The 20,322-nt window shown below is 54.8% G+C and overlaps 2 protein-coding genes across 4 annotated transcripts in view; one reads left to right on the forward strand and one right to left on the reverse strand.

The window, feature by feature from the left end:
• ANKS1A (ankyrin repeat and sterile alpha motif domain containing 1A) overlaps positions 1–11,711 on the forward strand; it is a 37,818-nt gene extending 26,107 nt beyond the window's left edge. Inside the window, exons 5-16 of one of the 3 annotated variants that reach the window (XM_026053113.1) lie at positions 1,382–1,480; positions 1,761–1,913; positions 2,069–2,176; positions 4,439–4,603; positions 4,946–5,071; positions 5,225–5,296; positions 5,408–5,494; positions 5,803–5,940; positions 6,886–7,056; positions 7,357–7,452; positions 8,025–8,122; positions 9,877–10,084. In XM_026053113.1, coding sequence (XP_025908898.1) covers positions 1,382–1,480; positions 1,761–1,913; positions 2,069–2,176; positions 4,439–4,603; positions 4,946–5,071; positions 5,225–5,296; positions 5,408–5,494; positions 5,803–5,940; positions 6,886–7,056; positions 7,357–7,452; positions 8,025–8,122; positions 9,877–9,904 — 1,341 coding nt within the window. In that variant the 3' untranslated portion in view covers positions 9,905–10,084. Of the gene's footprint in view, positions 1–1,381; positions 1,481–1,760; positions 1,914–2,068; positions 2,177–4,438; positions 4,604–4,945; positions 5,072–5,224; positions 5,297–5,407; positions 5,495–5,802; positions 5,941–6,885; positions 7,057–7,356; positions 7,453–8,024; positions 8,510–9,876; positions 10,085–10,279 lie in introns of those variants that run through there. The other 2 variants (XM_026053112.1, XM_026053114.1) reach the window with 2 other exon arrangements.
• Positions 11,712–14,739: 3,028 nt separating this feature from the next.
• TCP11 (t-complex 11) lies at positions 14,740–20,153 on the reverse strand. The gene is made up of 8 exons (XM_026053266.1): positions 19,819–20,153; positions 19,560–19,680; positions 18,665–18,885; positions 18,251–18,387; positions 17,397–17,560; positions 17,069–17,253; positions 16,475–16,638; positions 14,740–14,988 (listed from the first exon to the last, which is right to left on the reverse strand). Exons 1-8 carry the CDS (start codon positions 19,935–19,937, stop codon positions 14,765–14,767), a joined length of 1,335 nt encoding a protein of 444 aa, XP_025909051.1. The 5' UTR covers positions 19,938–20,153; the 3' UTR covers positions 14,740–14,764.
• Positions 20,154–20,322: the final 169 nt, after the last annotated feature.

Below are 20,322 nucleotides of genomic sequence, written 5' to 3' on the forward strand. Positions count from 1 at the left end.
CGGTGTCCGGGAGGCCTGGAGGTGCCCGCCCTGCGGAGCAGCGGGGCCGGAGCAGAGCCCGGCCCAAAGTGTCGTCGCCGGCAGCCCAGGAGAGCCCGCGCACCGCTCGCCGTCCTCCTGGCCTGGGGTTGGTCCCAGCTGCCTCGTGCACTGCAAGCACCGTTACAGCTTATCTGGCAATAGGAAGTTTCCAAGGATTTCCTACCAGGAACCCAGCCGGTYCAACACATGCACGCAGCGCCACGGGAACGTGTGCATGGATGGGAGCTGCAGCTGCCGCCCAGATGCAGCGCGGGAAGCGGTGAGCGCCCATTCCTGGCAGGATCAAGGAGCAGCTGCCCCTTCCGCCTGGGAAGAGAGCGGTGCTGGGATGAGTGGRGCCCTTCGGGATGTCCCGTCACTCTGTCACGGGCCCAAGATCCGTGTTGGCCCTGCAGCGACGCGCGAGGTCCAACMACTTGGGGCCCCGCTTGTCGGGGTGCACGGAGGCAGAGCCGCCTCTTCGGAGGGTCRTGTTGTGCCCGTTTGGGGCCGTAATTGGCGTTTCTGAATGTGCCGCTGGAGGCGACGGGCTCACGGAGACCTGGGCTATGAGTCCTTGGGAGCCCTCCTGTCCCCAGCCCGTGAGCCTGGGGACGAGCCCTGCGGAACTGGCGTCTCCTCTGACAAGAGGTTCTTGCTGAACCTCTGCCAGGGCCGAAGGGGAGCACCCTGGGCTGTMGAATAAAGGTAAAGAAATAAAAAGTAGTAAATTCTGCATAGGATGTTGCTAACAAAGAACACCTGAACAGAAGTTTCTCTGAAATTTTGCAGCTCTGCTTCAAGGCGCCTAATAGAAGAGCCCTTTGTAGCAAAGGGGCTTCATTCCATCATAGCAGCGGATGCTTTTCCTGTGTTTTCCTGGGTGCTGCTGGAGGAGGAGGAGGGCGGTCGCCCTGCTGAAGCGGGAGGCTCTGGGGCACGGACGGCTCGAAGCGCCTCAGAGAGCCCCTTCAACATGAGCAGCTCGGCTCTGAGCAGCAGCCGCTCGGCTCTTGGCTTGGCAAAGGTTACGAGATCCCCGGTGCGGGCGAGATTAATTAGCTCTGCAGCAGCAGGTTATTTTTCTCCTGTGAAATGAAGCCTGGCTGGGTTTCAGGGAGCCTCCTTGAAGCAGAGGCTCCTGCGCAACGGAGCAGGSTGGTTTATTCTGCACCGTGTTGTCTGTCCTTGTTATGTGTCCTGAGAGGACAGACTGGCACCGAGGGAATTTAATGTGACACACGAAAATAAGGAGCGCTGGAGGTTCCTCGGGCCGAGGGAGCGGTGGCAGCGCTGGCACCTGCATGCRCAGGGCGCCCGTGTCCCCCCATCCTCACTGCCATGTGCTTCACTCCCGCAGGGCTGCAACGTCATGGAGGAGCAGGACCTGCGGGACATCGGCATCGGCGACGCGCAGCACCGCCGCAAGCTGCTGCAGGCCGCGCGCTCCCTGCCGAAGGTCAGCACCGCGGGCCGGCGCCTCCTTTGCGAGCACGCGTTTTAGGAGCTCGTCCTGCTCCTAAAGGCTCCTGCCTTGYGCGCACCGGAGCCCCGCGGTTCCTCTCGCGGCCGCGCTCGCAGGGAGCTGGTAACCACATGGCAGAGCTGCTGGGGCTCCTGCCCTTTTTCACGCGGTGATTTCTGCATTAAATCAGCTCTAACTGCAGCCACCTGCGGGGTGCTTTGGGTTCACTGTCCCCACAAGCTCCTAACCCCTTCCTGGCTTGTGCTCTTTGCAGCTGAAGCCGCTGGGCTGCGACGGGAACAGCCAGCCGTCGGTGCCCGCGTGGCTCGACTCCCTGGGGCTGCAGGACTACGTTCAGTCCTTCCTCTCGAGCGGCTACAGCTCCATCGACACTGTGAAAAACCTCTGGGAGCTTGAGATAGTGAATGTGAGTACGGAGGAGTGAAAACGGGGCATAGGGAAGCAGTGATGGGGGGAGCTGCCCAGCAGAGGAGGCCCTGGCTGTTCCTCGCAGGGTTAAATGTGCACATTGGGAGTTAGGCAAGGCCCTGACTGCGCTCGGCCCGTTTGCTGTCCCTGCAGGTGCTCAAAGTGAACCTGCTGGGCCATCGGAAGAGGATCATCGCGTCCCTGGCGGACAGGCCCTACGAGGAGCCCCCGGCCAAGCCGCCGCGGTTCTCGCAGCTGCGGGTGAGTGTGGGCCCGGGGTCCGGGATGGGCACCCCGCCTCGGCGCCCGCAGCCCGCTCGGCCTTTCCTGCTACAGGAAATTCTGCCTAGCAGAGTCAATAGAGAAAGGGGGAGAATAAAACCCACAAAGTCAATATTTAAGTTAAAACTCCTTTGAAAGTGAGTATTGAGAGTAACAAAGGCAGAGCGGTCTTTGAAAAGCACATTGCCTTTTTTAAAAGAGGCTGAAACTGAAACAACTCATTTCTGCTAAAAACAAGTCGATTTGCCCTGGAAGCTGAGGTTACTCCAGGCCCTCGGCTGTTCGGGGGTTTGGGAGCAGTTCATGAAGCCCTGAGATGACTGCACACGGAGGTGGGAGCGTTGGGCACTAAGTGATTCCCATGGGCGCATGGATGTGCACGATGCAGAGCCACACATTCCCGCTCTGAACGCAGCCAGGCAGAACTCAGAAATGGAGCAGCCGCGGGGTGGGCATGGGCCTGGCTTGGGTGGGTTTTTGGAATGAACACCCAAATCGGAAAGGCCTCCCGGTGATGGGAAAAGTCTCTCTGTTTCATAGCAGTGACTGAACCAGAGGGCTTGGGCAGAGTAAGGACAAGTGGCCGGTTTCACGTCGCAGTGTACGAGTTCTGCCCCAGCCTAGGCCACACAACTGCAGACACACAATCAAAACCAGGAGTTTTCCAGCTTTCTCTGGTGTGGGTCAAACCCTGTCGTGATGCCCACCGTGCCGAGCAGAGAGCCGAGGCACACGGACACATCCGGGCTGCGCTGGCGGGTGTGGGATGCGACTCCCTGCACCACAGGGAAAAGCAGAGCCCGTTCCCTGCCCGCTGGCTTCTTGGCCAAWTATAACCCAATTTTCCCCCAAGCCACAGTGTGATGTTGCTCAGCTGGTGCGGTCAGATGCAGCTGTGGCCTCCTGTCTTGATCACACGGTTTAGGAGAGTGAAATCTGGCTCCTTGGGCTGGCTCGGCTTTTCCCGAGCTGCTGCTCTCCCTGCAGAAGAGCCCTGGGTAGGATTTRTGAATGTGCATTTTTGTTACAGGAGAGGGAACCTTTGGACATTAGACCCTTTGGTATCGGGTTGGCTGCGAAGGGAGCTGTCACCTTTGTCACTCCTCCTGAATACCTGCATTTGAGAGCTGAGTTGAGTGAAACTTGTTGAGTTTGCAGCTCAGCTCTGAGCTTCGCAGGGCAGCACGCGACAGAGGGGGGACGTATCTGGCTGCTCCTTCATTGCTGTTTGCAGATCAGTTTCCTGGAGCAGGAATTGGGAGGGACCAGAATTTCCCTGTCGCAAACAGCAGTCCTTGCTCTGCTGCCTCCCTCTTCCCTTTTGCCTTGGATCCCAAGGGCTTTTAAAGCAGAACAGCTGGAGCTGAAGCTGGTTGGGCTGCCATGTCCTGTTTGTTTGCATGGGGTTTCTAGGAATCAAGGTCCCACCGGTGCAAAGTGGGTTTGTCCTGGTGTACGCGGCACGTGGGCGCAGGGGCCCACGGGGAGCGCTGTCCATGCCCCTCACCACCATTGAGGCAACAAAAACCCAGCCGGGAAGCGGCCGGACGAGGATCCGAGCTTCTCCCAGGGCTTCCCTGGAGGCTGCCYGGGCTGGAGGCCGGGCCGGGCTGCAGCACCCGCCCATTGAGGTGCTGGGGAGGGCGGCTGGAGAAGCAGAGGGGCCGTTGCTGGCGCGGGCAGCAGAAGGGCGTCGAGGGCAGACGGAGCCGGGCCGCTGACCGGAGCTGACGCTCCCGGCCGCTGCGTGCGCCGCTCRGCGCAGCCGGCACCGCGTCCTTCCCGGCTCGTCCCTCCCAGGCTCCAGCGCCTCCGTGCCGGGCACTGCTGGGACATCCCATGGGGAACGAGGGACTCCAGGTGGCCCTGTACCCTCGTGCTCTTCGCATGGGTGCCGCAGGGGACAGTGGGTTGTCCCATCCGGATGGGCCCCAGGAGAAGTGTTTGCCTTGCTCCCAGAGGGATGCTTTCCAGCTTGGCGCCGGTCCATCCGCTTCCTGGCACCGTGGGCAGCTGTTGGGCAGCAGCTGCTGTTTGAGCACTAACGCAGTGGCCGTGGGATGTGCCCAGCACAGGCCATTGAGTTAAYGAGCTGTGTCGGTGCCCAGTCCCGCAGCGGAAGGGTCGGGGCAGCGGCTGAGGGGGCGCAGGCGGCACGAGGAGGAGCGCGGTGAGAGGAAGCAGCAGACGGGGCCGGGGCACCTGCTGACCAGGGCGGTTCTTGGGATCTGCCCCTTGCAGTGCCAAGATCTGATGTCCCAGACGTCGTCACCTCTGAGCCAGAACGACTCCTGCACGGGCCGATCTGCTGACCTGCTGCTGCCGTGCGGGGACACTGCCAAGAGGCAACACGACCGTGGCACCGACGTTGCCGCCTACCCCCGAGCCGAGCGCTACAAACTGCAGGTCAGTGCACGCTTGGAACGCTGCACCCTGTGGGCGTCTCTGCCCGGGTCGCTGCAGGATCGTCCCCTGCACGGGTGGCAGGGAGTCCGGGTGGTGCATGGGGGCCGTTGGGGCCCCGTTCCCTGTGCCCTCGCTGGCTCCAACGGCACTTTCATGCCTCAGTGAAAAGAGGCCGTTCACAGCTCCGTTACCACTGGCACTGTCACCCTTGGGGCGCTGCCTCCTCCCAGCCCCTGGGAGGTTTGGTCGCTGCAAACAGGAATTGCGTTGGCCCGAAGAGCCCTCCCGGGCTCMGTGCTCCAGCCCGGCTGTGGCTTCACGCCCGTGTTTCGTCCCTCGCAGGAGGATCGGCGCGAGTCCAAGCTGACGCTGCGGCCGCCCAGCCTGGCTGCCCCCTACGCGCCGGTGCAAAGCTGGCAGCACCAGCCTGAGAAGCTCATCTTCGAGTCCTGCGGGTACGAGGCCAACGTAAGTGGCTTTGGGAGAAGCCTTGGGASTTGGGCTGGTGCCCGTAGAGGCGTCACGCTTCTTTTCTCACATCCTGGGTTACCCGTATTGCTTTGGGATTGGGAAGACTTCCAGGTGCTAACACATGTTAACATCTCCCCCTCTTCCAAACAGTACTTGGGCTCCATGTTGATCAAAGATCTCCGAGGGACAGAGTCTACGCAGGATGCCTGTGCCAAGATGAGGGTACTTCCATAGGGACGAGGGGGATTCACTCACAGCCTGTGATGGGTGGTGTAGAGGGGGGTCCTGGTGTAGGCACAGTTTCACAAACCCTGAATGTTCTTGTTTCCACAGAAATCCACAGAACATATGAAGAAGATCCCAACCATCATACTGTCCATCACGTACAAGGGGGTGAAGTTCATTGATGCTTCTAACAAGGTGAGCTTAAAATGCCTCCAAGTCCTGTCCTACCAGCTGCAGGACTCATCTGCTCCTACAGAGCTGCCAAGGCCATGGGAGAGCACCAGGGTGGGATGGTTGCCCGTGTGCCAAAGGTTGGGCCAGCCAGCTGTGTTGCTGTTCATTCCTGCTATGGGAGAGGGCTGAGACTGCTCTGGCTGAGAGCCCCCGTTCCTGTCAGGATCCATTTTCCTCCCTGCCCCATATGCGTTGGCTGCAGCTCCCGATCGCCGGGTGTCCTTGACGTCCCCTGAAGGGTGATGGGTTCTTGTGGTTGCCTCTGGCAGAACGTCATCGCTGAGCACGAGATCCGCAACATCTCCTGCGCTGCTCAGGACCCCGAGGATCTCTGCACGTTTGCCTACATCACCAAGGACCTGCAGACCAGCCACCACTACTGCCACGTCTTCAGCACTGTGGACGTGGTGAGTGGGCTGGAACGTGCACAGAGGTGGAGCTCAGGTGGCTTGTCCTGCTCACACTGTTTTCCTGGCCTGGCCTGGTGTATAAATCATGGAGGTGCTTCCCAGAGACACGTAGAGGACAAAGAGCACGGTAGCAGGATGGGTTCACTCCCATTCACCAGGGTTTGGAGCTCRAACACCCCACTTCAGGGCATCCCCCAGCATGCTGCAGGAAGAGGGGCTGCCATGCAAGTTGCAGAGTCCCTTGTGGGTGTGAAAGCTTGAGCCCCTCGGATGGGAAACGCCTGCTAGGTGTGAATCTACTGTGCGCCATCAGGCACTGGTGAGAGCTGGTGATGCCAAATTATCTTGGCACATCCGTTCCCCYTTTGTCACCCAGCTTTAGTGTGGTGAGTCATAGAAACATACATGGTCTGTTCTAGGACTCTTTCACCTATTTATGCTCTAAAATATTCCTCTCGAAGGCCTGGCTTAAAACACTTTTCATTTTGCAGCTCCGTCGGCAGAGAATATTTGTCTGCCTTCATTAGTGCAGCTTCCACTACTGAACAAAGCAGGATGAGAGCTTTTCCCTCTCGGGGAATAAGCCATGAACAAAACCCTAATACGCTCTCAATTATGCGCAGTGTAATAGGCCAATTTAACAGCCTTTTAATTCGCTGACTGTGTGGCAGCATAACTGCCTCTTATTCTGGGGCAGAAACAGCTGTGCAAAACGCTTGGCCTCTTTCTCTCCGCCRTGCAAAGTGCTGTTGAACTGCAGTGCCGAAGGGGAGGCGATGGGCGCGCAGGTGGTTCTGCATTTCCGCGGGCTGGAGCTCAGCACTGCCCACGGCACCCGCCGCAGCGAGGTGCGGGGATCCCACCCAAGCCCATCTCCTGCTACGGAGCTACCATGCAGCTTAACGTGCTGCTAACAGCTCCGTCTTCTGTGGTCTCTCCAAGAACCTGACCTACGAGATCATCCTGACGCTGGGGCAGGCGTTTGAGGTCGCCTACCAGCTGGCCCTGCAAGCCCAGAGGGCGAAGCCTCCGGGGGCTGCAGTGGGAGAAACGATCGAAACGAAATCTTCCAAACCGGTGCCTAAGCCACGAGCCGGCGTGAGGAAATCCGCAGTACGTACGCACGGGACCACGGCTGCGGGGCCGCTTGCTGCACGCTCGGGGTTGGGATTTGGACCCGCTCCCGCAGCACAGGATGCTTAAACCACCTCCCTCTTGGCGCTGGGGGTGCATGAGGTGCCCGTAGCTTCGGGACTGCTGCACTGGGATCCGTGCAGCCTCCGTGTGAGCGGAGGTGGCAGCAGGACGGGGTGGGGGTCACAGGCCGGGTGCAGCGAGCGGCCTGCGGCAGGGCTTGCTGCYGAGCGCCCGCCCGCCGTTAACGTCGCCTTTGTCTGTGTTGTGCTTGCTCAGGTGCCGCTCCCTCCCGACACGCGCTGTCACTGTCACACGTGTACTACTCACCGCCCCTCCTACCTGCCGCTGCAGTCTCTTAGCCCCGGAGCCAAGGTCTTTACCCTCTTGCTCTCCTCCCGCCTTGCCTGCCTCCCCGCTCCGCTCCCCTGTCCCGCCGTGCGTCCCCTCCCCGCTCCACGCAGGGCTCGGCCATCCCCAGCACTCGCAGCAGCCCCGGCTAACACGAGCTCGGCTGCCTGTGGTAGAGAACCTCCCTGCAGGATCCTGATTTAGGAGGACAAGAGGAGAGAAGCTCACGTGGTCAGGAGCGTAAATCCCGAGGGATCTCACCTGCCAGGAGCTGTCTCCTCTCTCCCTCTGCCTTTGCTCATGGTGTCATCTCTGTAGTGCCGAATCTTTCATGCTCGCTTGTGAAGTGAAGCGGAGCTGTCGCTCCCGGTGATTCAGAGGCTTTAGGACATCAAGGGCTGAGATCTGCATGGCTGGAAGCCTTTGAGCTGTGCAGGACTCAAACCACTCCCCAGCGAGAGCTGCTTCGGCCCCAACGTGCCCCTTTTGGGGATGGGAGCAGCCTCTCCGTCCCGTGCCGAGTGCTTTAGTACTTGCTCTGCCATGTCCTGGAAGTGCATGTGGTCTAACGTGGGTTTTTCCTCTTTACTCTCTAGCTGGAGCCCTCTGAAGTGGACCAAGACTCCCAGTCTCATGCCAGCGTCTCCTGGGTTGTGGACCCCAAACAGGACTCCAAGCGGACCCTCAGCACTAAGTATGAGACCACTATCTTCTAAAGCAAACAAAACCCTGTGTCCACCTAGTCTAACCGTGCCTTTGCGATCTGATCTGTCTGCTGTTCTAAACTCCCTCTTCCTCCAGCTGCTCGCACTGAGCCCCACGTAGGCACTGCGGCCAAGGCAGCAGCACTTAGGAGACTGTAGACTTAAAACGGCTTTTTGTACCTGATCACTGCTGAACACTGTGAATTCTCCTTACTCGGAAACATGGGTAACGCTGATAGCTGCCTGTGAGGCGGGAGGTGCAGAGGGCTGCGGGCTGCGGGAGTCAGCTCTGGAGCCGGGAAGCCGCCTGCCGTTTCCACGTCTTTCCCCTCGCTCTGGCACTGTGAATCTCTGGGGCAACGTGATGCTCCCCAGGCCTTTTTTTTTTTTTCCCCTCCCTCCTCTTTCACCCTCTTGTCCTCGGACTGATGGAGACCTCGTGTCTCTCGGTGCACGCGCTGCCTCCGAGATGCTGTGCTCCCCGACTGAGGCCCGGCCGCGCGCTGCTCCAGCAAACTCGCCCCTCTGCCCGTCACTCCAGTCGGCACTAACCACTGTGATACCGCCTGCAAATAACACGGTGCCAGGCGTCCCGGCGGGGACCCTGCCCGCAGCCTCCCTCCTGCAAGCGGAAGACCTGGCTCTGCGCTCCCATGGGAGCGCGGGGTCGGGCCGCATGCGCTCGCTCCCACCGGGCACCCGGAGCCTTCCCGGAGAGCAGGAGCGGGGCCCTCGGGGCAGCGGAGGCTTTTCAGCTGTCTGCATCTCAGTCCCTTGTAGCCTTTGCCCCCTAGACTTTGTGTTTACACCCCCCAGCGTCTCGTGAGCTGTGGGCACAGTTCTCCTTTTCCAGACTGCCAAGGGGCTAAGCTTTTAAGGGCACATGTTGTTAGCACTGGGTGAGGAAGGAGAGGGGCCTTGGGAGGGCTGGACACTGTACTGGGGACTCTGATAGAGGCTCAGCGGGTCCACCTCATTCTGACCTTTTTGCCCAAGGGAGAAATGGATTGAAATTGGTTTGCTGCTGATGCCAAGGCTTGTTTTGTACAAACTGTTGCACAATGAAGGATCATGAAGGGATCTTGAAACATCAGTCGCCTTCCGTCCCAGAAGGCGAGGGCTTCGCTTGGAGGCGGCCCTGTATCGGTGGCACCTCCGTCTCTGCTTCTGCCCCTGTTTCCAAGCGCAGGGCCGAGAGCAGAGCCGGGCCGAGCTCGCAGGCGAGCCGKGAGGCTGAGCCCGCTGCTTCGCTCGCGTTTGCAGAGCCCAGCGACACGGAGCTGGGGGAGGAGGACGAGCCCGCGGGCAACTCGCTGATCTGCAGCGAGGCCGCGTGACTTGGCCGCTCTTTACCTCGGTTTCCCCATTTACAGGATGGGGACAAAACTAAAACTTAACCTACCTCACAGGGGGTGTGAGGCTTCCTTGGCATGTGGAGCTCCTCGAAGACCCTCTAGCGAGATGGGGGCACCTGATGTTTCAAGATCTTTATTTAGCTCTTCCTTGGGAAGGAGCCTGGCCTCTGCAGTCAGAGCAAACCGGCTTCAGGCCAAGAGCCCGGCTAGGAGGAAGCCGAGTGGAAGGACCCGAAGGACTCTCTTAAAGCACAAAGAGCAGAGCAGTTTTGTACATACATTGCACATGCAATGGAGCCCCKTAGCAGGCCCAAAGGTGCCGCTCGTGCTGGAGCACTGTAGGTTTGAGGTGCTCAGAGATGGGGCCTGGGTTTCACCTACTGGCTTAGCATCTTTCCAGGTGCCCGTGTGTCCTGAGGGGGCTGCCCGCCCTTCAGAGGGAGCCTGCGCTGGTGATAACAACGCAGYAGCTTCTGCTCGCAGGCACCCACCCCGCCGCTGCCCGCGCCGCCCCTGCTCTCGGCGCCGCGGACATCCTGCAGCTCCTGCTCAGCGGGAGCAGCGGCTTCCTCGGCACCTCTCCGCAGCAGTCCCCAAAGCATGTGCCTTCCTCGGGGTGACCGTCCTCGGCGCTGGCACCACGGGCGCTCCTGCCGCAGCCGCAAAGCTCCCGCCGCCTCCCCAGCGCTCCCGGCTTCGTCTCCTCCCCGGCTCGCCTGCTCCGGCGCTTCTTGTTGTGCGACTCCTAAGTCATTCACTCCATTATCTCCCTTTCTGTTTGCCTCTGCAAAGCTGATCTCCAGGCAGCTGCCTCCTGCCACGGAAATGTAGTAACGCGGGGCAGAGACCCAAGGAGCAGCGGCCTGCGGACATGAAGAGCGTCTCCAGCCGGCCCTGCTGTCTGCACGGCTGCTCAGTGAGGGCTTCCAAAGCAGAGGGGGGACGGGATCCGGCCGGCAGCMGAGCAAAGCAGCTCTCCATTCCTAGCGGAGGAAAGCTGAGTCTTCCGAGGCCGGGAGCCGTTGGCATGTTCTCTAGGTTGAGACAAACTTCTTGCAAASCAGTTATTTTCATTCTTTTTACCTGCAAAATGATACAGAGCAAAACACATTCACAGTTAAAATGTAGCATTGGGGTGAGGGAAAATCCTTCTTTTTGGAGAAGTCACAGAGTGCCGTCGGTCCGGCGAGGAGTTTGGGAGGAGGGCTTGGCAGCGGGAGCGATGTGTGCGTCTCTAACGGTACTTAAATTGCTTCGGTTCTGGGTGAACAGCAGAGAACACCAATTTCTTGGCAATAACTTCCTTCAGGGTGACAAGTTTTCCAAGGGGAGGCTGCACCCTGGGAGGCTGCATCCTGGGGTTTTTTTCCAAAGCTGCTCCAAGCTTCTGTAGCCTGTGGAAATAACTTAGGGAGAACAGTCTGCAAAGGATCTTCCACCCCAGAGTGGTTATGGCCAAGTATTACTGATGGTACAAAGTTTGCTTTCCCTGCAGGGAGCTGGTGCATTGCAATACTTGACATTTCTATGGCAAGGACACAATTTTTTCTCCCACTTCTGCACTGAATCCCTGGAGATTCTCCAGCCTCTTGTGCACCTGTCATATTTTTAAATGCAGTTATGCCCTGAAGAGGTATGTGGAGGAGGGGGGCTACGTTTATTCATTTGTGATTTAGCACTTTTTTGATACTAGCTCATTATTGAAGTAGTGCAGCCGTTTGGGAAGATGAACAAATGAGGAGTCAGCTGCTGGGCTTTGCAGTGAAACAGGCCCTTCCTGCGGATAAATCCAATCAGCCAAAGGATGGCTTGGCCCCAGTCAAAGTCCTCTGTCCCCAAATGCCACCATCTTCAAGGTGCTGTGTACTTACTTCTTTTGAATTTGARTATGTAACAGTAGTTTTGGCTGATGAACTGATGTGTTTCCACAGTACTGTTTCCCTTGCGGGAGGGATGCTGAAATGGGATTTTTAGTTCCTGGGATGCAGAAATGTAGCGCAGCGCACGTGCTGTGATCCCGACAGGCCTCGCAACGGCCGCGGATGTGCGACCCGGCTGCTTCCCTGGGATGCTATGCCCTAATAATTTCTGTTTAACTCCATTTGCTGCTGTATTTCAGGATTTCGTTTAGTCTCTCTAGTCTGTAAGACTGAGAGAGCAGTGAACCATGATCCCAGGGGCATAGATCTATAAATGATTAGGAGGGAGACATGGCGATTTTTTTTTTTTTTTTGATTTGATGAATTTAGGAAACCTAACATTCCTTGTTATGCATATGTTGCATTCATGCTGGTGTAAGTGTAAATATTTGATGTGTTGGCAACAAGTCTTTATGGAGAGATTGCAAATTGAACCTCTGCTTGGGAGGAGGGACACCGTCCTAGTTTTGCTGCATGAGCTTCTGCAGGTTGGCTTGGAGGTGACATGGTGATGAAGACTCCAATCTTCAAGGGACTGGATGTGGTGACCCTGGTGGTCCTTTCTAGCCCTGTGTATAAATCTGATGGTTGTCTTTAGTGATCCAACAGTTCTTTAGCCAGGTATTCTCCTTCTCACTGCATAGGCAAAGCAATTATTTTGGCAGTGCATCTTGCCCTTCATTTCGGTGGGTTCTTTTAAGGTACTTGCGTGCTGGTGACTGATCCTGGACCATGCCCATTCCTGACTTGCAGTAATTTGGTAACCTGTCCATTACGCAGTATTCAGGCTCTTCCTCCTTACAGGGTTTCATGGTATCTGGAGGAAAGTGCCCTAAATTTCTGGTGCTGAATATGGCTTTGCTTCAAAATGCATTTGCTTCACTACTTGCCTGTGAGAAGGTGGTACTCTCCTGAGTTTCATTCCCCTTTTCCAGAACAGATTGTGTTTTAGAAACTTCCATTTGCACGTGGCATGAGTCCAGGCTGGGAGCTCAAGACAGATAAACTAAGATGCATAGTTGCTTGTCTTTTTTAAATACAGAAGGGGATGATTTGCTTTTTTTTTTTTTTTTTTTTGCTTTTTTTCTTTCAAATGAAAGCTGCTTTATACTTATTAATTTTGTATTTACAAAAGAAAAATGCTGTTCTTAGCTGTTCAGCTGTTTTTGAACTTGCTTTGGGCTCTTTTTTTCTTATTAGAAAAAAAAAAAGGATGTAATTTGTGGGGTACATCCCTGTGCCCCTTCTAGGGAGAAGGACAGGGCACCCTCTGGGATGTACCTGTCCTGAGAAGTTCATACCTTCCTAGGGCTGCTGTGAGACACGGACCAGATGCCAAATATTCCTCCAGTTCCCTGTAGAGCTGAAGTGGATTCAGTTACTTTAAGGCTCCTTGCATCCCACTTTGGCAATTTCTAGCAGCAGAATTTTCCCCGGCTTTCTCGTGCTCGCATCATTTCCATGCAGACAGGTCTTTCTTTTAGAGCAAGCACAGTGTTTGCAATGCTGTAGCATTGCAAAAAAAAAAAACAAAAAAAACCCCTCCCTTTTAGACCTCACATTGGCATTATTTACTGCATTTTTTGAAAGGAAGTAAACGTGCTGCTTTTTTTAAATGTAGATCTAGTGTGAACATTTTTCATACCCTTGGAAGAAAAACCTGAGATTCCCCAACAGGGCAAAGAACAGTCCAGTTCAGTTTGCAATGTAGACATTTTTGCTAATTGTGATGTATGGCAGTGGGACTGATTTGTAATACAAATGTTATTTAATCTGTCTGTATTTTGATACTTGAATTTTCTTTTATTTCCTGTATATACAATTGTTAATCTGTTCAAAATTGTCTGAATTTTAAACATCTTGTGGTACCAAACATAACCAATCTGTGCAACAACATAGACTGACCTCACTACAACAAGGCGAGATTGTAAATATTCCTGGGCTTCCAGCAGTCGTTTTGTTGTTTCCATAATTGTACAACTTAGAACAGACTGAATTAATAAACAACCTTAGAGACACGCTCGCTCCGCTGTCACTGTGACTGCAGCGCCGCTCCGGAGCCTCCTGCCCGTCCGCCTGGCAGCGCCGCTGCTCGTGCTGCCGTCGCAGACGTGGCCGTGCTGCACACGCAGGTAAGAGGAGGGCACAGCGGCTTCCTCGTGCCTCCTTGGTTCGGTCCGGCCCCGTCTGCACTTTGCTTGTGTCGTCCATCTGAGGAACAAGAAAACCTCGGTTATGGCAGAGCCTTGTAAGGAGAGGACCTGTTGCCCCTCAGGAGCAGGCTGGAAAACGCTGCTCTGCTGGGAGCGGTTTAATTCTTTGGCAGCAGCAGCAGGACTTTGTCGTCCCCAAGTACCCGGGTGGTTAGAGTAGCTTGGGGGGAATGTTGCTTTTGCAGCAAGTCCTGTTAACCCAAGATACTCAATATGACATTTTGGAGCTGTTGAAATAATCAATTAAAATGCATCCAAGTGTTGTGCTGAAGGTGTTTACTTGTAACAYGAGAGTCTCCAGCTTCTTTGTACGTCTTTTCTAGATGAGCGTGAGGAAAACTAGCTTTCCCTCGCAGTAATTGCCTTCAGAGACTGGCCCCGTGGAGGTGCTACTCACCAATAACACTTCTCTGCAGTAGGACAGCAACTAAATAATGCAACAACGGTAAATTGGGGCAGACATTATGTAGTATTTACCCTGCAGAGATTTTTGACATGCCAGAAAATGGGACGTGTTCCTTATGTAAAATAAGGCTTAGAAAGCGAGATATTTAAATACAGGTTAAAGTTCAGATTTGTGTGTCAAGTAAAAGCTGCCTCATATAAAATATTAAAGGCAGCAAGGACTGCTAGATTTATACCATATGTGCCTTTTCTGATAATTTAGTTAGGCTCTTTTTTAAGCTAATGTTGAAAGATATTGCGTAATTTTAATGATCTTAAATACCATCTGGCTTTATAAAATCCAAACAGGGTTCCTGGGCTGTGACTAACAAGTTTTCAGCAAAGTAGGGTAAAGGCCCCCAGTAGAATTAACACCTTAGATTTAAAAAACAACAAAAAATAGAGTCAAAACCTGCCTAAGCAGCAACTTAATCTCCCCCTGCCTTCCTTGCCAGTGAGATGAGTCGCATCAAAGAGCAGGTTTTGTGGTTATAAAAAAAAAAAGCCATCGCTTTTTGCAGTTGAAAGGTTTATTCAGATACATAAGTGCCAACTGCCAATGCCAAGAGCCATTTCCTCGTAGCGCCGCCAGCCCAGCTGTGTTTACTTCCAGTTGCTTTTTACAAGCTAAAGCATGATTTGAGAAACTGCCGGAGAGTCTGTTCCACCCCTGCCCTCCTGAGCGATATGAAGCAAGATGATCAGGAGTCTCTTGCAGCGTGTGGTTCTGGGAGAAGCACTTTCTTGAGGATTTCTGAGTAGTAAGGTGCAAACACCTGTCTGTTGTGGTGGACCACAGTTCCAAACCTGCGTCCGACGGCCAGCAACTCTTCTTGAATGGCTTCGAGGCCCTTTGGGAGGTCCTTGGGAGAGTTCTGTCCGTTAGGGGAAATAAAGAGGCTGAGGAATGAATGAATCCGCTGCTCTGCAGAGAGGAAGAGCATAAGGACAAGAAAATCAACCTCAGCATGGAAAGAGCGTGGCAAGACGAGGGCTTCTCGTGCCGGCACCAGCAGACGCGTGGGCGGCTGCCTTGGCACGGGCAGGAGGGCTCAGGATGTGCTATTTGGGAAAGAAACTTCCAGATACCCCCACTAAGTAGGTTTAACAGCATCCAGGGACCAAGGTGAAACTACGTGATGCTAGCAGAGTACTGGAGCAAAATACCACGTTTTATTGTCTCCTCATTGCTGCTTTTCTCGGGTAGGTGCTTGTAGCAAGGGCTGAGATTGGGTTGATGGATATATGGCCTTTTTTATGTTACAATGGAGCAGTTCAGCAATATGGACTTCTAATTCTGAAGAGTTTTGGTACTGTATTCAAGCACCAGGCATCCTTAAAAGCAAAATGGAATACGGAATTTCAGAGCCTAGGATTTATTTAGCCTGCTAGAGCAGCATTTCAAAATTGGAAGTGTTCAGGAAGGATCACGTAACAGCAATACAGCAGCATCTGAGGCAGCTGGCAGTTGAATGTGAAGTATCTGTATGAAAATGCTGACAGCGACCAGCAGCGCAGACAAGGCTCGGAGGGAATCGCAGATGCAGAGGGGGGAAGACTGTCTAGTCCCACCTCTTCTTTTTGAAGCCACATCACCTGCTGCCCAGCCTGCCCTACATTGGCACTCAGTTTGGCTATGACTTCAGCCTCAYAAATGCCATCAAAATAAAAAGAGCCTCTTCTGACATGGAAAGAATAAAGCCAACTAAAGAAGGGCACGAAGTCCACACTGATGGGAAGGACACTTAACTAAATGGAATATTGAGCAGGTAAAGCCTCACCCTGATTTTATAGCTGCTAAAAGCAAGTCTTCCATGTGGAAATAATCCTGCCAGGAGCTGCCCGTGGCACAGCAATCCACATGGAGTTAAGTGTTCGCAGAACTAATAAAAGGTCAAAATAATCAGCTCTTATCCAAACCATTTGAATAAATATTTTGATGGAGCAGCACTGCAGGGCAGCTGCTTAGCTCAATACCAGGCAGTGCACTCCCTAGGGATAAATATTATTTAGAGTTCTTAGCATGGTACTTTACTAGGCCTAGTGATTAATCTCTCAGTCTAGTTTGAAGATTGCAACACTGCCTAATACCCAGCCTTGCACTTGGGCCTGTTTAGCTTTCAGCAAGGATGGGAGGATTTAAGAGACTTCCAAAGCCATTACTTTTGGGAAGCATTTGGCAGAGGAGCAGGAAAACTTGGGCGGTTTCTGAGCCAGGGGTTGTTGCCCTCCTCTCCTGTGCAGACCGGGCAGACAGGCCCGTTTTGCTCAACGCAGGCAGCGGGTGATGCCAGCAGCTGTCCTGGCTGCTCCAGAGTCACTGGGCTAAAGCTAAGGCAGGGCCTGAGAGTGCAAATATGGCCCTCCTTCAAGGCAAAGCAGCCGAGCGAGGCGCAGGCTCGGAGACTCACCGACCACCCTCCGCACTGCGTTGTCCTCGTCCGCGATGCTGCAGATCTGGCCCTTCAGGGAGGCGCGTTGGTCTGCGGTGAGCGCGGGATACCCCAGCTGGGACAGCGTCCTGCCGACCTCCTGCAGCACTTGATCGCCGACGTCGTGCAGGGCCTCCTCACACCTGCATCATGCAAGGGCACAAGGYGCTGCAGCCGCTGCGCAGCGCGGCGCAGGGGCCTCGCAGGCACACAGCAAGGGGAGAGGCCTCTCCCGCTGTGTTTGAGGGCACTGTCATTGCAGCCATTAGCACAGGACGGGGTTCAGCCGTTCTGGTGCCCACTGCAAGTGAACTAAGATTCCCTTCCCCTGCTCAAGAAGCTGCCTGGGGCTGTGAAATAGGAACCAGCACCACYAATTTCCCTTTAACCAAGAAGGGACTGTTGCTAGAACACACGCTGGCTGCCTTGCCCTACTCCTGGCAGTAAACCTGGCTGCTATTTGGATCTTGGATCCTCTTCCACTCCCAGGGGAGRATTCTTGCTGCTCATCCCACAACCAACCAGTGCCTGCAGACTCACTCATCTCCCTCTGGAAAACTGAAAATAACCCACCTGGTAGAAGAGAGCCCTTCCAGGAGGACCTTTGTTACCCGTTTCAGCCTAGCTCCAAACCCAGGTGAACCAAACAAGGTGCTTCCACACGTGCMACTGGTCACTAGCAGCACTGCAGCTACGATGACGAGCTGGTTCACCTGCGACCGCACTTCCTGCAGGCGGGCCTGGTCCATGAAGAGCGTCTGTGAAGGAAGGGGAACCGCATGAGCCTCTTGCGGGTGCAGAGGGCAGCAGCTCAGCAGCCCTGCAGCAGGCTGGGAGCGGGAGCACAACGCCTGCCAACAGGTAGGATTCGCTCGGCGAGAAGTGCCAGGTTTTCTCCTACCTCGGGGTATTCCCTGTGGGCAGGCGCCCAGCGGAGCAGGTTCATGTAGGCTCGGTCCAGCACCGCCGCAGGGCTGGGCTCAGCGCTGCCGCCYGCTCCCCGCGGGGCCGCGGCCGCCTCTGCTGCCGCCCTGCGCAGCCACTGCGCTGTGTGCTCCAGGCTGCCTGCAACACAACAGGATGCTCCAAGGTGAGACCGGGCAGGTGAGAAGTGGCCGTGCCCTCCTACAGGCAGTTGTGTCCCGGAGGCTAAGGCATTGCGTGGCTCCTGGAGCGGTGAGGAGTCACTTACAATATCACCAGAGTACAAAATAAATGTGTAGCTGCCAAAGCACAGCGTTGGGCTAGTGCAATCAGCCTCCGGAGAGCTGTATATCGAGTAAAGCATTTCAGGCTCCAMCAGGCACCTTTAACGAAGTCCTGGGAGGGATAAAGGCAGCCAGAGAGAAATATTCTAGAGTCTAGTGAGGGAGAGATGTCTACATCAAATGCAAACTTTCCTCTTTAAACATGGCTGCTAATAACATTTTGCTCATTCCTCTAAGGATCTCAAAACGCTTTTAACTTACAAGATCTTACAGCTTCTTGTGGGATGGCTATTAGCTCTGCCTTAATTAGGGAGAAACTGAAGCACAATAAATAATTTCTTTTATGCAAGGTGTGTCAGTGAGGAGGCTGAGAAAGTGACCCAGGAGCCCTCTATTTTTCTGAGGTAATTTTCTCATCTATTACTACAAGTAAGCATGGGTGAAAACATCAGCTCTGAAATATTTGAGTCCCCTTCCAGTGTATTTAGCAGCTCCTGTAAGAATGCAAAGTGTTGAACCAACTTCTCTCACTTCCCTGCAGACTTACTAGGCAGCTTATCTAAGAGCTCCTGGAATTTCTTTCGTTCATACTGGACCGAGTGCTCCTGCAAGTGGGGCCGGAGGCTTTGGATGGTAAAATTCAACATATCCATTTTCATGAGGTCCAACACTCGGAAAATTTCCCTGGGATGAAACACAGTGAACTGAAATTTTTATCTAGTTGTAAGTGCCATGATTAGGGTCATTTGAAAATGTAGAGAAAGGGGAATTCAGAGAGGAGAAGTTGGATTTTATTCTGTTTTCTGACAAAATGTTGTTAGGTCTAGTTGAGCGTGTGGTCCCTAAAAATTACTAGAAAATCATCTTCATAAAAGGGCCCTGGGCAGCRTTCCAAGGCAGAATTTTCTCCAGGCCCAAGGCTGTGCTGGTTTCTGCAGGGCCAGGGCTGGCCCTCGCCCACCTGAGGAGCTGCACCGGATCCGAGAGGCCGCGCAGCGCCCGCACGTCGTCGTCGCGCAGAGGCGCGCACAGCGCGGCCATGGTGCCCAGCACGCGTGCCGAGAGGCGCCCCACGTCCAGCGCCCCGTGTGCCGCCTCCTGCCGGATCAGCTCCATGTCCAGAGCGGCTTCAATCTCGCTGCGCAGCCGGTTGTGCCGGGGCAGCAGCAGCGACAGCAGAGCCTGCCCAGAGAGAAGCAGCTCCTGTTGTTCAAGGGACTCCGCTCTTTCCCAGAGCGTCTCAATGGGAATCAAGCCTGTTGCTCTGCTGAGCATAAGGTAACTACCACGTACACAAACTCGGGGCGCACGAGGGCTTTAAGGGGGTGCTTGTCTCAGTGACTCACATCAGGATCCCTGGCTCCTATTTCACGTATTGCAAAACCTCTCTTACAGGAAAGGAGGGAACTGTCTGCAGTCTAAAGGGCAAGTGTGGACTGAAAAAGCAAACCCCCTGCAGCTCCATGCTTTGCTGGGGACATGGGTGTATTTTGGTGCCAAACAGTTTTATTCACTGCATTGCAKGCTTGTTTATTAGAGACAGCTCCTCATATATCCAAAGGTGGTGTCCTATACAGACAAAGTGTATTTTTTGTTTGGCAGACGCTATGTCTGGAAGGGTTACCATAAATGACAGTTTAAACAGTCTTTCCACTGTTTTGGAGAATATGTGTTTGAAAGACCTAGGGAGAGGGAATGAGTTTCCTCCTTGGACAGCTTCTAGGAGGTGCAGTTTTGTAACTTGTATCGCCCTATAAAACCTATTTTCTCATCCCTCTTACCCATGTTCATGAGGGAATACCTGGATGCCAGAGGTGAAGGGATAACAGGCAGTAAGGCTGGGGTTCAGAGCTCACCTCCTTTATCTCCTGCAGCAGCTGGATGGCCTGASTGTAGTCTGGGGGACTAGCAGAGAGCTGCTCCTTCAGCCTGTCCCAGAAGGCTCTGTGCAGTGTCTCCTTCACTCTGTTTTCCAGGCTAAAAAGACAGTATTTGTTCAAGCAAGCTCCTATTTTCTTGTCCCTTGAGCAGTGAGGGCCAAACCCCGCTCCCTTCCCCGCTCCAGGCCGCTTCCCGCGTGGCGACGGCAGGGAGGCCGCCCCGGCTCGCGGGTACCTGTTTGGGGCGAGGGTGCCGGCTGGCAGCTGGAAGTCCCGGTTGAGCACGATTTCGTGGGCGATGCTCAGCTTGGCAATCTCGTGAGCTGCTTCCTGGAGGTCGCTCACGGAGAGCATCTGCGGAGGGCTGGCTGCACAAAAACACTAAATAAACGAGGGAGCAACCAAACATGGAAACACAGTCTGCGAAAGCAACGTTAAACGCAGCCTAGCCTTAGGCTTAGTTTAGCCTTAGTCGGAAAGCTAAACGTTCCCCTTAAGGGGAGTGGKAGGATTTTAGGTACTGAAAAGTGCTAAGTAAGCGAGGGACGGCTTAAAAGCAGAGGGAAAGAAGGGAAAACAAGGTGTGTCCTAGTGCTTCTACATCGCAGCGGGGCCGTCACCCTGCGGGGCCAAGGCGGGACGCGGGGGCTCCCTCCTGCGCGGCCCCTCGCCCGCGTCCCCGAGGCAGCAGTGACCCCTAGCGCCGGCGGGAGGCGGCGGCCGCCCCGGCCCCCGCCCC

The sequence above is a fragment of the Nothoprocta perdicaria genome, unplaced genomic scaffold (genome assembly GCF_003342845.1).
Source record: "Nothoprocta perdicaria isolate Ctin4 unplaced genomic scaffold, notPer1 scaffold_97, whole genome shotgun sequence".
NCBI classification, from domain to species: domain Eukaryota; kingdom Metazoa; phylum Chordata; class Aves; order Tinamiformes; family Tinamidae; genus Nothoprocta; species Nothoprocta perdicaria.